Source organism: Mobula birostris, chromosome 31 (assembly GCF_030028105.1).
Source record: "Mobula birostris isolate sMobBir1 chromosome 31, sMobBir1.hap1, whole genome shotgun sequence".
Lineage (NCBI taxonomy): Eukaryota > Metazoa > Chordata > Chondrichthyes > Myliobatiformes > Myliobatidae > Mobula > Mobula birostris.
This window is the reverse complement of record NC_092400.1, coordinates 4,360,795-4,377,117: the sequence shown is the minus strand read 5'-3', so window position 1 is coordinate 4,377,117 and position 16,323 is coordinate 4,360,795. Positions and strand designations below refer to the sequence as shown.

The window sequence follows — 16,323 nt, the reverse complement described above, 5'->3', positions numbered from 1 at the left end:
ATGACTACTGGTGCCAGATTGAGTATCTCAGAAATTACTGATGTCCTGGGATTTACAGAGAGTGGCGCAAGAGCAAAAAGGCATCGAGTGAGCAGCAGTTCTGTGGGTGAAAATACCTTGTTAATGAAGTCAGAGAGTGGCCAGACAGATTCAAGCTGACAGGAAGGCGATAGTAACTCAAGAACACACTACAACAGTGTCTCTGAATGCTCAACAAGTCAAACCTTGAAGTGGATGGACCACGAGCATACACACAGTGATAACCGTATTAGGTACTGGAAGTATTTAATAAATTGGCCACCAAATGAGTGTAGGAGATTGTTAGGAGGAAAGCTACACTTATTTTTGTAGCCTTATAGTAGTTAGAGGGTGATACGATGCATCTAATAAAGCCTCAGTGTAGTTAGTGAGATCACTGATTACATTGGAGAACAAATATTTTTGAAAGTGTTGCTGGGTCAGCTGTTAAAGCCAGGGAGGCAGAGATGCTGCTGAACTGGGGTGAACAGCATCAGGAAAATAATCCTTGGAAATTAGGATAAGCGGAGTCTGGTTATCGTGAACAGATCCAACACACATTTCTATAAGGAAAATACACTTCGAAACTTCTCACAGAAGTTGCTGGATCTCTGGAATTTTCCACTCCAGAGAGTTATGGGGGCCAGATCATTGGTGGTACAGAAGATACTTTTTTGAAAGATCGAGGAACTGAGACAGAAGAGGAGATTGAGCCTAGGGCTGATATGGCAGGCTTGAGGGACTCCTGCTCATATTTCCTTTGGTTCTTTCTCTGGTCACTGCCCACTGCAACCACCTCGCCCCCTAACCCCACTGAGACAGACCAACTCAGAACAGGTATGACACCAGGTCTGCCTGACTCAACTGCTAGATGCTCACTCAGCCCAGCCAACAGCCACACAATAATGCCACTGAACGGAAAAGACAGCTGCATCTTAACATGGGTTTGTACAAGACCACACATAGTTGTAAAATTAAAGACAGCAACAAGACTTAAGGGAATATATTAAAACTTTGTGTGTCACAAAAAAAATTACACAATTATTTGTTGCTCAGTGCAGAAATCGACTCATTGCTGTAGCATTCTTATTTTGAGGATCGGGGTCTCACAAGAACCATCAAAGACACGCGCCACTTCAAAGTTATAAAAAGCGTACAAATTCACCAACTTCAAATCATGATCACTTTGCAAGTGATTCACAACTATAGTTCCAGAATTTAATTAACCAGAGTCGAACAGCATTGTATTAACTCTGCTCCGTGTCCACTGTTGTGAGGTTCCCCACACCGAGATGTACAAATGGCTTGTAGAGTTCACACATTAACATAGGCAACAATCCCGTGTCAGTGTTCATTATGATGAACCACCACTTCCAAAGGGTTTTTCCTGTCTGGGCCCCATGAATTCCAGTCCTTCAATTGGGATTTCCTTTTCTTTGATGGCTTTCTGTAATTGAAATAAAAAGCTCAGGTTGCATTGAAAACTTAAATCAACCAAAAATATTAATTTTACAAATAAATCACTACACGTTAAGTACCAAAAAGAGAAAATATTCCATTTGATACCAGTGGCTTCTTAAAGAATTGGACATGCGTCCAGTGGCCACTTTATTAGGTACACTTGCTCGATAATGCAGATATCTAATTGGCCAATCATGAGGCAGCAACTCAATGCATTAAAGCATGCAGACATGGTCAAGAGGTTCAGTTGTTCAGGCCACACATCAGAATGGCGGGGGGGGGGGGGAGAAGAGACGGGATCTAAGTGACTTTGACCGTGGGATGATTGCTGGTGCCAGATGGGGTGGTTTGAGTATCTCAGAAACTGCTTTTCTCCTGAGATTTGTACACACAAGTCTTTAGAGTTTACACCCCCCCCCAAAAGAAAAACGTATTGAGCAGCAGTTCTGTGAGCAATATTTCTTGGAGAAAGTAGATGGGGGAGAGAATGTTGTTCCCCGACAAGGACGAGTAGAGTTAGGGGTGACTGCTGCTCCTTCCAACCCCGCGGCGGCCTTACCTTCACGCATTCCTGGTACTGTTTAAAGAGCTCGCTGCACGGGTCCGCACTGCGCTCTCCCTTCAGGAACTTCTCGGCGAACCAGCGGTTGAAGCACAGGTCGTAGCCGCGCTTCAGCTCCAGGCACTCAGAGCCCACGCTGTTCATGGTGGCCAGGCCGCCCGCCGCCCGCGCCTCGCCTTCTGGGCACCCGTCCCGACGTCATCAGCCGGCGCCGCAGCGGCCCGTGATGGCCCCGGGCTCGGGTCGGGGCGCCGGCCGAGCCCTCCTCCCCGTCCATACTCACAACGCCGGGAAGGGAGGCCAAGCCTCGGCGCAGCCTGAGGGGAGACACGCGGGTTCAAGGTCCGCGATCGGGCTGCTCCCCACACTTTGCGGCGGCGATGGCTGGCCGGACCTGACCGGATCCCGATCCCGATCCCGGAATGTCCCCGTGCCGCCCCCGCACCCTCCCCGATGCCTGCGGCCGGCCGGGGTCCATTTTACGTGTTACCAGCTCAATTTAAAGTAGAAGTGAAGTGGCCGAGTGTAAAAAGCGATCGCCCGAACAGGGACTTGAACCCTGGACCCTCAGATTAAAAGTCTGATGCTCTACCGACTGAGCTATCCGGGCCCTGGCCAACCACCCGCCGACAGTAATTTTGGAGCATTGAAGCAAACTTCTGCAAACAACTTGACAAGGTCACATACACTGCCGGAGGAACTCAGCAGGTCAAGCAGAAAGGAATTAGCAGTCAGTCCGCACTTCGGGCCGAAACACTACACCAGGACGTCAGTAGGGAATATCGACCATCCTTTTTCCTGCACAGACATTGCCGCTTTTTTTGTTTAAATCATGCAAGCATTTCTTCTGCAAACTACTCACATTGACATTCCCTCCCCCCTTGATCTAATTTAGATTATTGAATAAATCTCCTTCACAATCTATCAGATAGAATTGCACCCTTGTTGTTTACTTGCACTGCACTTTCTCAGTGGCTCTGGCAGTTGATTCTGCATCCTGATACTGTTTTACCTTGTACTACCTCAATCACTGCCTAATTGGTATGAATGAACTGTGCACAACAAGCTTCTCACTGTAGCTCGGCACACGTGACAATAAACCCATTCCAATTCCAATTCCAATCCACTTCCAATACATTTGTGAAATTCTGCAGAACACTCATCAGAGATCACCTATAAGCAACAGTTCTCAAATTGTTTTCGTTAACACTTGTGTTTATTAAATGCGGTTTTGGAATTTATACTTCCACGTTCAACAACTTCATGGCAATCCTGTTCCCCAGGTGATGTACAGTATACAGCCGGGCAAGCCCTTTCAACGGCATGGCCTATCATTAGGAAGTTTGGTGGCAAGGAAGTGACCTTCTTACTCTGACTCCTCATCTTTTTTTCCTGCTGACAGGTCTCGGGCCGAAACGTCGACTGTACTTTTTTTCCATAGATGCTGCTTGACCTGCTGAGTTCCTCCAGCATTTTGTGTGTGTTGCTTGGATTTCCAGCATCTGCAGATTTTCAAGCAACACACATAAAAATTGCTGGTGAACGCAGCAGGCCAGGCAGCATCTCTAGGAAGAGGTACAGTCGACGTTTCGGGCCGAGACCCTTCGTCAGGACTAACTGAAAGAAGAGCTAGTAAGAGATTTGAAAGATCTGCAGATTTTCTCCTGTTTGGAATTATAGGCTATATAGCCTGGCTTCAGTTGTTGGCAAGATAAAAGAGTAAGAATGAGATTTCAGGGTACTTGGAAGCACACAAAACAGGAACGATACCAGCATGGATGGAAGATTGGTTGACTGGCTGACGGTAAAGAGATAATAAATGGGGCCTCATCAAGTTGGCTGCGAATTTACTGGTGTCCTGCAGGGGTCGCTGTTGGGTTCATTCTGTTTTCATGTCAATAATTTAGATGACAGAATTGATGGATCTGTAGACAAGTTTGCAGATGCTGCAAAGATAGGGGAGAGGTGCAGGTAGTGTTGAGGAGGCAGGGAGTCTGCAGAGGGATTTGCACAGATTAAGAGAATGTGCAGAGAAGTGGCATCTGGTGTTAGGGCATATTCTGGCCTTAGGACGTATAACAAAATATTAACTTCAGCAGCCAATCTTTAGACCTGAACATGGTCTGTAGATTAAATTTAAAATGCAGCTCTGGACTGTAGGTTCCTAGAGCTGTGAACAGCAGTTAATTGAAAAAACAGAGTGGAGTGTGGGTGAGAAGAAGGATGTCTGAAAGTTATATGTAACTCAAAGGAAGCATTGCAAATATGGAATTGCCCTTTGATCTTTATCATATAAAGTATCATGTTGGGTCGAACAGGCCTCGTCCTCTGAAAGGGCCTCGATATGATGCCTGCTGTACTTCATTTTGTTGAATAAAAGACTACTCCATATCTACCAGCTGTGTCTCTCCTGTGATTTTGTTGATATTACAACAAGTGGAATACAGTGCAGGGAAGTGTATGGTCATGCTCTTTGGGAGGAGAAATAAAGGTAAAGGTAATTCTCACTGATATTTTATAAACCCACCGATTCTCACAGCTACCTAGTCTCTTCCCACCCTGTTACTTGTAAAAGTGCCATGCCCTTCTCTCAATTCCTCTATCTCCACCGCTCCGCTCTCAGGGTGAGGCTTTTCATTCCAGAACTAAAGAGAAGTCCTCCTTCTTCAAAGAAAGGGGCTTTCCTTCCTCCACCATCAATGCTGCCCTCAAATGCATCTCTTCCGTTTCATGCACATCTGCCCTCACCCCATCCTCCCGCCACCCCACCAGGGATAGGGTTCGTTCAGCTACCACCCTAGAAGCATTCGTGTCCAGCACATACTTCTCCAAAACTGCCATCTCCAGCGGGATCCCACCACCAAGCACATCCTTCCCTCCCCCTCACTTTCTGCTTTCTGCAGGGATCGCTCCCTGTGCAACTGACTTGTCCATTTGTCCCTCCCCACTGATCTCCCTGCATATGGCAATATGACAGTGACCTTTCAATCTTTTTTAATGCTGGTGACAGAGGGATAAACATTAGCTGGAGGGGAAACTCCCCATCTCTTCTTCCAAGATTACCAGTTCAGGGAGTAGAGGGCCTTGTTTTAACTTCTCATGCGAAACCCGATGGCTTGAGACGTGTGCTGAGAAAAGGCACTGGGAGAATTGACTCAGAGTTGGCTGAGTAACCATAAGCCACAGGAGCAGAATTAGGCCATTTGGCCCATTGAGTCTGCTCCACCATTTCATCATGGCTCATTTATTTCCCTCACAACCCCAATCCCCTGCCTTCTCCCCATAACCTTTCACATCCTGACAAATCAAGAACCTGTCAAACTTCGCCGTAGGTATACCCAATGACTTGGCCTTTACAGCTGCCCGTGGCAATGAATTCCACAGATTCACCACCCTCTGGCTAAAGAAATTCCTCCTCATCTCTGTTCTAAATAGATGTCTCTCTATCTTGAGGATTTTCCCTCTGGTCCTAGAATTCTCCAGCAAAGGAAACATCCTCTTCACATCCACTCTATCTAGGCCCTTCAACATTTGATAGGTTTCAATGAAGTTCCCCACTCTTTCTTTTAAGTTCCAGCAAATACAAGACCAAAGCCTTCAATCACTGCTCCTATGATAACCCTTTCATCCCCTGAATCTTTCTCGTGAACCTGTTCTGAATCCTCTCCAGTGTCAGCACATAAGGAGCCCAGAACTGCTCACAATGCTCCAAGTGAAGCCTCACCAGCCTTATACAGCCTCAATTTTACATCCTTTCTATTAAACTCTAGTCCTCTTGAAATGAATGCTAGCATTGTATTTATCTTCCTCACCATAGACTCAACCTGCAAATTAACCTCCAGGGAATTCTCCACGTGGACTCCCAAATCCCTTTCCACCTCGGATGTTAGAATTTTCTCCCCGTTTAGAAAATAGTGTATGCTTCTATTCCTTCTACCATGATTATACACATCTCGACACGGTATTCCATCCGCCACTTCTTCGCCCATTCTCCTAATCTGCTTAAGTCCTTCTGCATCAGCTCTGCTTCCTCAGCACTACCAGCCCCTCCACCTGTCTTTGTATCTTCCGCAAACTTGGCCACAAAGTCATCAATTCCACCATCCAAACTGTTGACCGACAACGTAAATAGAAGCAGTCCCATCACAGATCCCTGTGGAACATCACTAGTCATCGGCAGTGTAATCCCTTTATTCACACCTTTTGTCTCCTGCCAGTCAGCCAATGCTCTATCCATGCTAGTATCTTTCCAGTAATACCATGGGCTCTTACCTTGTTTAGTAGCCTCAGATGCGGCACCTTGTCAAAGTCCTTCTGAAAATCTAAGTACAGTACACAACATCCACCGAGTTTCCTTTGTCTTTCCTTCTTGTTACGCCTTCAAAGAATTCCAACAGATTTGTCAGGCAAGATATTCCCTTAAGGAAACCATCTGACTTTAGCCTGTTTTGTCACATGCCTCCTGAAACCGCATCCTTACCAATTGACTCCAACAACTTCCCAATAACTGAGGTCAAACTAACTGGCCTATAATTTCATTTTTTCTGCCTCCCTCCTTGAAGAATAGAGTGACATTTGCGATTTTCAAGTCCTCCAGAACCATCCCAAGATCTATTGATTCTTGAAACATCATTACTAATGCCTCCACAATCTCTTCAGCTACCTCTTTCAGGACCCTGGGGTGTAGTCCATCAGGTCTAGGTGACTTATCCATCTTCCAACCTCTCAGTTTCCCTAGCACCTTCTCTCTATTAACAACAGCTGTACTCACTTCTGCCCCCTGACAGTCTCAAACTTCCAGCATACTTCTAGTGTCTTCCACAGTGAAGACTGATGCAAAATACTTATTCAGTCTGTCCGCCATTTCCTTGTCCACATTACTATCACTCCAACATCATTTTTCCAGTGGTCTAATGTCTACTCTCACCTCTCTTTCACTTTATGTATCTGAAAAATCTTTTGGTATCATTTTTGATATTATTGGCTGGCTGACCTTCATATTTCATTGTCTCCTCCGCCCCTCCCCCACCTGTTTTTTTTTTAGTTATCTTCTGTTGTTTTTTTAAATTCCCCAATCCTCTAACTTCCCATTAGTTTTTGCTCTATTATATGCCCTCTTGGCTTTCATGTTGGCTTCAACTTCTCTTGTCAGCCATGGTTACACCATTCTGCCTTTAGAATACTTTTTCTTCTTTGGGATGTATCTGTCCTGTGCCCCTGGAATTGTTCCCAGGAGGTCCAGCCATTGCTGCTTTGCCATCATTCCCGCTAGTGTCCCCTTTCAATCAATTTTGGCCAGCTCCTCTCTCATGCCTCTGTAATTCTCTTTACTCCACTGTAGTACTGATATATCTGACTTTAGCTTCTCCCTCTCAAATTGCAGGGTGAACGCTATCATATTATGATCATTATTTCCTAAGGGTTCCTTTACCTTAAGCTCCCTAATCATATCCAGTTCATTACACAACACCCAATCCAGAATTGCTGATCCTCCAGTGGAGGCATTCTACAAATTCTCTCTCTTGGGATCCAGCATCAATGTGATCTTCCCAATCTATCTGCATATTGAAATCCCACATGACTAACATTACATTGGTTTTTTGACATGCTTTTTCTATTTCTTCTTGTAATTTGTAGACCACATCCCGGCTACTGTTCAGAAGCTTGTAAGTAGCTTGCATCACTTTTAGTACGCTGGATGAACTCAGCAAGTCAGGCAGCATCAGTCAGAAATGATGAGTCGACGTTTTGGGCCGGAACCCTTCGTCAGGACTGAAGAATGAAAGATGGAGAAGGATTTGAAGAATGCTTGTAGCTTCAGTTGAAAGACCAGTAAATTGAAAGACAAAGGGGTGGGGGAAATGGTCCCACCTCCTTCTTCTACCACCCATTGTTTCCAGGGCTATGACGTCAATGCTTCCCCTCCCCCACCCCGTTTGTCTTTCAAGTTACTGGTCTTTCAACTGACGCTACAAGCATTCTTCAAATCCTTCCCCATCTTTCATTCTTCAGTCCTGATGAAGGGTTCCGGCCTGAAACGTAAACTCATCATTTCTGACTGATGTTGCCCGATCTGCTGAGTTCATCCAGCGTACTGAAAGTGTTGCTTTGATCTTTTACAGCACCTGCAGATTATTTTGTGTTTACAGCTTGTATCAGGGTCTCCTTTTCCTTGCAGTTTCTGCACTCTACCCACAAGGATTCTACATCTTCTGATCCTATGTCACCTCTGTCGAAAGATTTGATTTCCTTTTTTACCAGACAAAGAGCAGCAGGAAGATTCTTGAATGAGAAGGAGGTGTTAGAGGGGCTCAGGAACTGACCAAACATCATTTACTATACATCCATTATCTCAAACTGTCCAATGGTTATCTGTGATAAGAATGTATCTATTTAAACTTTACGCTAGAACCCATCTCCAATATTTGTTTCTTTATAGTCTACCAAGATGCACAAAAACATGGAGGGCTTGAATTAACAGGAGGGATTGGATAAGTGGTGTCCCTTTCCCTGGTTCGAAGGAGGCTGAGGGTGACATGATAGATGTATATGGCACAAAGAAGCTACATAACCACTGCCTGTTTCCCATGTTAAAACTAGAGGCGAGGAAGGAAATTTAAAGAAGGTCTGAGATCTAGATTTTTCACAGTGAGTTGTCGGTATCTGGAATGAGCAGCCAGAGGATGTGGTGAAGGCAGGAACAGTAACAACATTTAAAAGGGTCCTGACGAGAACGCAGAGGGATATAGCTCAGCACTTCCTTCCATCCCATCCGTCTCTACAACGTGTTGCTTACAGAAGATTACATGTCTCGTCACAGATGCCTGCCACCCTGGTCATTCCCTTTTCTGGAAGAAGATTCTGGAGCTTGAAAACCTGGATGACTAGATTCAAGAACAACTTCCTCCCCCGACCAAACACCTCTTTGTACACCCTCTTTTCTGGTGATGGCGCCATATTCTTCGTCTCTTAACTCCACCTTCTCTGATATTAAGTTATTGTCACTTTAAGCATTACTTCACATGACATCGGAGTCATTGCACCATTCTGTTCTTTCGTGCTCTTTGCTGTTTTGAGTGTATTCATTATTACCAAGTGGGCTTCAGGCAGGCAAAGGGTTCCTGTGCACCCTGGTATATACCACAATAACCTAATCTGAATCCGAATTGTTGCAGGCAAAATGGATTAGAATATTTGTTAATGTTGCTGTAAACATGTTGTGCAAGAGGGCTACTGCTCTTGTGTAATTTATTTACATAATTTTATTGTAACATATAGCAATCTGTTGTACCTACACTGTAGTGCTGCCACAAAACAACACATTTCATGACTTATGTTAGTGACAATAAACCTGATTCTGATTCTATGCTGTATTCTCTGGCTCTCTTCAATTCATTTAAACCTAGGTGTAAACTTGTTCCATTATTCCTAAACCCTGCTGCAGTTCTCTACAATATTCCAGTGGAGTGACTAGGGAGAGAGGACGAGGACACAGTTCATGCTTAATTGCACTGTGATGGCCCACAGTGAAAACACAGAGGATCAGACGTGGCTGATAACGAATGTGAAAGGTGGTGAAGGGATGGTGTTGTCTGTGGGGCATCAGTAGGTCATGATTTACCCCTATAACAATCACACCTTCAAAGGTACATTATTGACTGCGAAGCATCTAGGGACATTGTCTGGGAGAAGAATTTATGATGAAGCACTATTCACTCAGATTTTTACCACTGATTATATGAGAATGAAGATTAATAGTTGGATTTAATTTAAAGAATAGTCAGGGCTGTTTCAGCACGATGTTGCAGTGAGGTGTTAAAGCAGCCCGCAAGTACCTCAGGGTGTTCCGACAACATACTCACTGACTTGAATATCAATTGAGTTTTCTTCTTGACCTCTTCGAACTTGCTGATCCAGATCCAAGACACACCAGCCACTGTTCTCTGGGATATAAAGTTAATGTGTGAACTCAACAGCCAGCAGTTTAGCACATCTAGGCAGTTGGAAAAGTAAGCAGGATATGGTCCTGCTGAAGGGTCTTGGCCTGAAATGTCCACTGTACTCTTCTCCATAGATGCTGGCTGGCCTGTGGAGTTCCTCCAGTATTTTGTGTGTTGCTTGGAGTTCCAGCATCTGCCGATTTTCGCTTGTTTGTGACAGGATATAATTTGAAGGAAACAAAAGGTTTGACACCCTTGAAAAATGTAAGTTTTTATTTAATGTTGAATGTGTGTTCATCTTGTGGCAATAAAATATGGTGGAATCCCATGTGTTCTCCAGTGAGCAGTTTATTGGGCTGTACAGACTAATTATAAAATTCCCTGTTTGCCCAGGTCGGAACCAGGATACAACTTACTTGAATTATGGAGACTACCTTCAAGGTCAAAAAACAAACTGTTTTAAAAGCCCAAATATTAACAACTGAAAGCAGCTAAACTGGGGTACATCTTGAACAAGGCTATGGTGAGTTTCTGTAAGGTGAAAGGTAGAGGTCACTATTCATGTGCATAAGGATTTTACAATCATTAGCACATAGTGGTCGTCAACAAACACCTTGGAAATTATGGTGTTTGAAAGTGGTGAACAAGACTGAACATCCCTCACCTCACCTATTCTGTGTTCGATGACGCTTCTGGAGGGAAGGCAATCTTTGGGAAGAACTAGAATGATGGAGAAGATTGTTGCAGTGATAACATACCATTGACCCCTATTGAGACAAGTCTGCCTTTGAATGATGACTTTGATGACTTATGTAGTAAACTCTAAACTGGCTGACAATTTCTGATAGGCTTCTTGATTTATAGACTTCTGAATCAAACTCAGAATCAGATTTATTACTGATGTGTCATGAAATTTGTTGTTTTGTGGCAGTACAGTGCATAAAATTCATAAAATTTACTATAAGTTACAAAAATAGTGCAAAGGACAAATAATAAGGTAGTGTTAACAGGGTCATGGGCCATTCAGAAATCTGATGCAGATTTTTATTTTATAAAATGTTGAGTCTCTCCTCAGGCTCCTGGACTTCCTCCTGATGGTAGTAATGTGAAGAGGGCATGTGTCACAGATGTTGAGGGTGTTTAATGATTGTCAGGTTAATAGATGGATTGTGCTGACACTTTGGCTTGGATCTGTCAAGTAATGATCATGTTGCCAGTCCTGTAACACTTCAAATTTAAACTCAATTTCTGGTGGGACTTCTACAAGCATAGGAAGGAGATGGTTCGAAAGGATGTAGATGAGGAGAACAGGGCAAGATCATGTCAAGTTCCATACACAACTTGTCTTTCTTCTGTAACATTATTAATGTTGCCATTCTACATCTCCATTGTGAAAATTAGTTTCAATAGTTCCAGGATGGATAGAATTGTGGGTAAATAATTTCACTTAATTTCACAGAAAATTGTACTCGGATCCAGCTTCACCATGGGCACTAGCCTCCCAGTATCCAGAACACCTTTATGAGGCAGCGTCCATCTTTTAATGACCCTCATCGCCCAGGCCATATCCTATTCTCATTGCTACCAGTGAGGTGGTGGTATAAGAGTAGCTTCTTCCCTTCTGCAACCACGGTTTTTTGCTCTCTCTTTACAGTACTTAATGATTTTCATATATACTTATTGTAAACTGTTTTATTTTTATGTATTGCAATGTACTGCTGCCACAAAACAAACTTCAGGACATGTGACAGTGATATTAAACCTGATTCTGATCAAGTCCCCTCCTAAATATTTCTGTGTCCCCACTTCTATGACTGTTTCTACATACAATGGTCCATTTGTCAGTCCATTAGTAGAATCAAAGAAAATTTGGACCATTGTGTTTGAAAATCAAAATGGAGTCATTCCTCATACTTCTTATTGACCGAGTTTAGATCTTGTATACCACGTATTTATAAAGGAGTTCAGGGGAGTAAATGGTATACTGCAGTTATGGAAAGCCCTGGCTAAACTTGTGCAAGTGAGCAACATTCATAGGCATAAAATACCATACACTTGCAATTTATTTGATCATTAGGATGTTACTTCATTGAATGTGGGGACTCCAAATAACTGAACAGTAAATACAAATTTATTAAATTTATTCCCTGAATTTAACCCACATAGTTCCTCCTCCACAATTCAAAGCACCTTGGTTTTGAAAGTAATTCAGTTCTGATCAATACCTAGAATCACATGAAAATTCCCCACCATTTGCATGAACATCTAAAGTACAGCTTACCAAGATTGGAAATTAACCATGAAGTACAACACACTGTCAGTGACGTGGAAATTAGTAACAAATTAAGACCATTAATGTAGTTCTGATAGTCTTTAAACCAAAATATTTCCAGATACTGCCCAACTTGATGAGTGTTTCTGGCTTTCGTTTTATTTTAAATTTCTAGCATGTTTTTAATAACTATTTTCAATAAATTGATGTAGCTGGCCCAAAACGAATACTGTGATATCTTAGGACAGTAGCTGTTAACAAGGTATGTGTCAGCCATTTTTATATCTTTTAGATATTGAATTACTAAAACTAGCTATCACCAGGAAGGCAAGTATTCATTGCTATTCCTAATTGGTATAAAGTCACTCTTTTGAAGAACTGAAGTCTTTCTGATGAAGGTACAATAATACATTTGCAAGTCAGGAAAACTTGTAATTAGTTTCCTCAGGCACTCAATCAATAGTAACCAAGATGTACACCAAAAACCATCAGGTTCACTTGAATATCCTAGCAATAAAAGCTTCATGGTGGAATAATGTCCCTCAGCTTTGGAAATCAGATTTCTGCCTCACAGACCATTCAAACCATTAGATACTGATGCAGGGTCACATTTCGTTTTCATTCCAGACTTCCAGCATTTGCATAAAGACAAGAAAATCTGCAGATGCAACAACACACACAAAATGCTGGAGGAACTCAGTGGGCCAGGCAGCAGAAGGGTAAACAGCTGACTTTTCATTCCTGATCCTGATGAAGGGTCTCGATCTGAAACATCGACTGTTCTCTCTTTACTATAGATGCTGCCTGGCCTGCTGAGTTCCTTGTTGCAGCATTTGTGGTTAATTGTTTTTGATTGATGTAATAAAGAACAGCCAACACACGTGATTCTCCACAGTATATTTATTATGGTGCTACCTCAGTAAAGGTAAACACAGCTCTGACTTCTGCCCTTGTTCGGGAAAAATGCATTCATTTACATAATCTGGTTTAATCCATAACCTCTGGGGAATTTTCTGCTCCAAAATTTCAATCTTCCCAGCCAGTGGGCAGAGGATTGGTATGGGAGTTATGGAAGAAAGAATGGTTCCCATCACCCCAAGGGAATGGCTGTAAACAAAATGGTAGAAATATATATTAGAATGACTCATTCAGAAACAGAAACCATTTTAAATGGTACAACTACTTCCATTCCTTCAAACCCACCATAATTCAGAGATATGCCTGCAACATCATGAGGATTCATTGACAGTGCCAGTGAGATAAACCCCTGTGTGAAATGCTAATCTCCACAAAGCACCACTATGGAAGAATAGAACAGAGTCAATATTTCCTTGCCCAGAGGAGATATTGATGCCTCCTAGGGACCAGTCCCAGTGTGGACTGCAGTTATCACCTTGCTCCAGGGATTGTGGTGTTTGGAGAGAGCTGGTGGTCTGAGCAGTTCTCATTCCTAGAAGTGTCTGCCCATCATATTCAGTCAAGTGTCAAATAATGTTTTAGTCTCCTGCAGCTGCACTGTGACCCAATCTTCAACTGGCATTAACCCCTTGGGAAATCATTTAACCTCACTGCCAGCAGGTGAGGTAGCAACTCATGGCTGTGGATCGCCAGACAGCTATGAGCCACTTCACTCAAACCACATTCAAGGAAATATCTGGAGCAGGTGTTGATCTCTCACCAAAATCTGCAGAGGATGACAATCAGTCCAATTAATATTTAGCAAGCGAACAATGCTTGCTCATAGGTTGTAAGATGACTTTTTTTCATTGATAAAGATAGCTGTTTTGATTTTAGATTTATATACATTAACCATTACATTACGAACGCACAAAATTCCCTCACTTACAACAAGTGCTCTACTTACTTTGCTCCTGATGCGAAGATGCTCGTAAGGAACAAACTCTATCCTCTCATGGGTGTGTTGCTGCGCCTTCAAGTAGCAGTTCAACATGCACACGGATACTCCAGGGATGGCAACAACAAAAGTCAGGATTTTCCACATGCGTGCTAGTGAAAGATAATGAACATCACTGCCAAAGCCAGGTCCACCAGGATATAATACACTAAGACAATGTTCCCATCACTGCTGGTACAAACCACATTACCCATTCTGATGAGATACTTTCAATCTCACACACCTATCCCTTGGCAGTACAGATTTAAAGCTCTATTGAGTCATTTTATAAGGACTTCAGATAAAGTTCAAACTCAGCTGGTTGCAAAAATTTGCAAATATAGTGGTCCGATGTATGACTCTCAAAATGCTAGTAGGTAGATACAGCAGGTTAAATAGGAAAGATCTTTACTGTTAGTGGAGATCTACCTGCCTACTTTTGTCTCCAGCTCTGGTGGGGAAACTTCTAGAGAACCCTGTTATATTGGTTTCCTTAGATCAGGAGATGTTATGCATTGGAAACTGTTCATAGGTTTAGTAAGCTAACCTGAAATGGGTGGATTGTCTACTAAGATAGGTTAATAAGTGAAGGTTTATATCTGCCAGTGCTTCGAAGAAAATTGACTGAAAAACTCCTTACAAGGTGATATAGAAAGATGTTTCCTCTTGTGGAAAAATTAACTTAAAACCATCAAGGGGTCAAATAAGATGCTTCATTCATCCCTTCAATGACATGTCCTGTAAGCCTTCATTTCAGAGGACAATGGAAACAGTATCTTTGAACATTTTTAATACAAATACAGACAGATACTTGATAAGCTAAGTGAAAGGTTACTGCGGTCAACAAGAAAGCAGAGTCTAAGCCAATTTTATTTAATGGCAAAGCAAGTAGAAGGGGGCCAAAATCAGGTCAAACGGTCATTTCTAACCCATTTAACACCCGGTATAGAAGCACTTCTCAGGGTATGGTTCAAACTCTGGCCATGACCTTGAGCATAAACCGCAGACAGTATTCTCCATGCTTGGAATTGTTTGTTGGACATAGTTAATAATCCAGAGTAAGATGTTTTAAAAATTCCTAGCAAAGGAAATATATTATTTTAATTTGGGCAATGATCACCCACACGCCACTTTAACTGCACCCCTCTGGCTGCAGCCAGATCTGGGCAAGAGGCCCCATCCGGCATCACCCGATCCGCAGTTACAATCGGAACTCCCTCTCCCACCTCAGCGAAGGGAAAGTCTACCAGCACAGGCCGACCCCGCCAGCTCCTGCCGCCCGCCCGGCCCAGGTTCCTCATCCGGAGCCGCTCCTTCGGGCCGCAAGGTCACCGCCCAACACCGAGCCCCGCTGCGGCCTGCGCGCACGCTGCCCCGGTCCACATCCCCCCAGAGTGCCGGCCGAGCACGCTCACCGCTCTGGTGCTCCTCGGCCCCGGCCGCCGTCGCCGACAGCTGACGGACGCCGCTGAAGCCGCTGCGGAAAAGCCGTCCCCACATCGCCGCCATCATGGACCCACTGCCGCCCAGTGCGCAGGCGTGGGGTTAAAGGTCAGGCCGGCCCGGGCGAACGTTAAATTGTGGTTAAATCCCTGCTCAGCGTTCCCATCCGTTCGCAATTCCTCAGAAACAAAGTAAGCATGTTTGTTTTCCCATCTTTTATACTACTTTAGTTTGTGGCGTGGGGCGGGGCAACCTAACCTCATCATCAGTAAAATCAGCTGAAGTAGCCTGGGTGGTTTACCTCACTGCCTTTGCCCCTGTTGAGTTTACTGGGAACTTTATCATGATACCATGCCATATATTTACAAATACTGTATGTGAATTAAAGGTGCTAGTAAACCTTGATGGTTTTGTGTAAGTGCTGCCTTTCCAATATTTTGAGGTATCTGTTGCGGCAATAATTCATCAGCTAGCCCAAGGTTATGATGACACAGGACATGATAGTGAATATTCTTTAACAAAATAAACTTTATTCATAATAAATAATATATCTAAGAGTAAACCATGCAAAACCTTTTCATCATGAACTAAGCTATTTCCCTAACTTTCTCTATCTTTTATTAAATTTCCCTATCTTTCTCAACTGATTAGATTATGAGAACACTCAGTCCTCTTTTTATTGTCATTTAGAAATGCATACATGCATTAAGAAATGATTCAATGTTTCTCCGGA

At 43.3% G+C, this 16,323-nt stretch overlaps 2 protein-coding genes and 1 non-coding gene across 3 annotated transcripts; all 3 read right to left on the bottom strand.

The window, feature by feature from the left end:
• Positions 1-1,006: 1,006 nt before the first annotated feature.
• On the bottom strand, positions 1,007-2,421 carry triap1 (TP53 regulated inhibitor of apoptosis 1). The gene is made up of 2 exons (XM_072247517.1): positions 2,039-2,421; positions 1,007-1,465 (listed from the first exon to the last, which is right to left on the bottom strand). The coding sequence occupies exons 1-2, from the start codon at positions 2,183-2,185 to the stop codon at positions 1,373-1,375; spliced, it is 240 nt and encodes a 79-aa protein (XP_072103618.1). The 5' UTR covers positions 2,186-2,421; the 3' UTR covers positions 1,007-1,372.
• Positions 2,422-2,578: 157 nt separating this feature from the next.
• trnak-uuu (transfer RNA lysine (anticodon UUU)) lies at positions 2,579-2,651 on the bottom strand. The gene has a single exon. It is a non-coding gene; the product is annotated as a tRNA-Lys (tRNA).
• A 10,487-nt stretch (positions 2,652-13,138) lies between these two features.
• Positions 13,139-15,693, bottom strand: LOC140190853 (cytochrome c oxidase subunit 6A, mitochondrial-like). Its single transcript, XM_072247745.1, has 3 exons — positions 15,563-15,693; positions 14,118-14,260; positions 13,139-13,360 (listed from the first exon to the last, which is right to left on the bottom strand). Exons 1-3 carry the CDS (start codon positions 15,657-15,659, stop codon positions 13,280-13,282), a joined length of 321 nt encoding a protein of 106 aa, XP_072103846.1. The 5' UTR covers positions 15,660-15,693; the 3' UTR covers positions 13,139-13,279.
• Between the last annotated feature and the right edge of the window lie 630 nt (positions 15,694-16,323).

Bases quoted from the DNA above. Each gene is read 5' to 3' on its own strand.
- triap1 (XM_072247517.1), bottom strand. From the start codon at position 2,185: ATGAACAGCGTGGGCTCTGAGTGCCTGGAGCTGAAGCGCGGCTACGAC. The intron at 1,466-2,038 runs GTAAGGCCGCCG...TTTCAATTACAG, and splicing joins AGTACCAGGAATGCGTGAAG to AAAGCCATCAAAGAAAAGGA.
- LOC140190853 (XM_072247745.1), bottom strand. From the start codon at position 15,659: ATGATGGCGGCGATGTGGGGACGGCTTTTCCGCAGCGGCTTCAGCGGC. The intron at 14,261-15,562 runs GTGAGCGTGCTC...ATCTTTCACTAG, and splicing joins GGCCGAGGAGCACCAGAGCG to CACGCATGTGGAAAATCCTG. The intron at 13,361-14,117 runs GTAAGTAGAGCA...TTTTGTTTACAG, and splicing joins ATCTTCGCATCAGGAGCAAA to CCATTCCCTTGGGGTGATGG.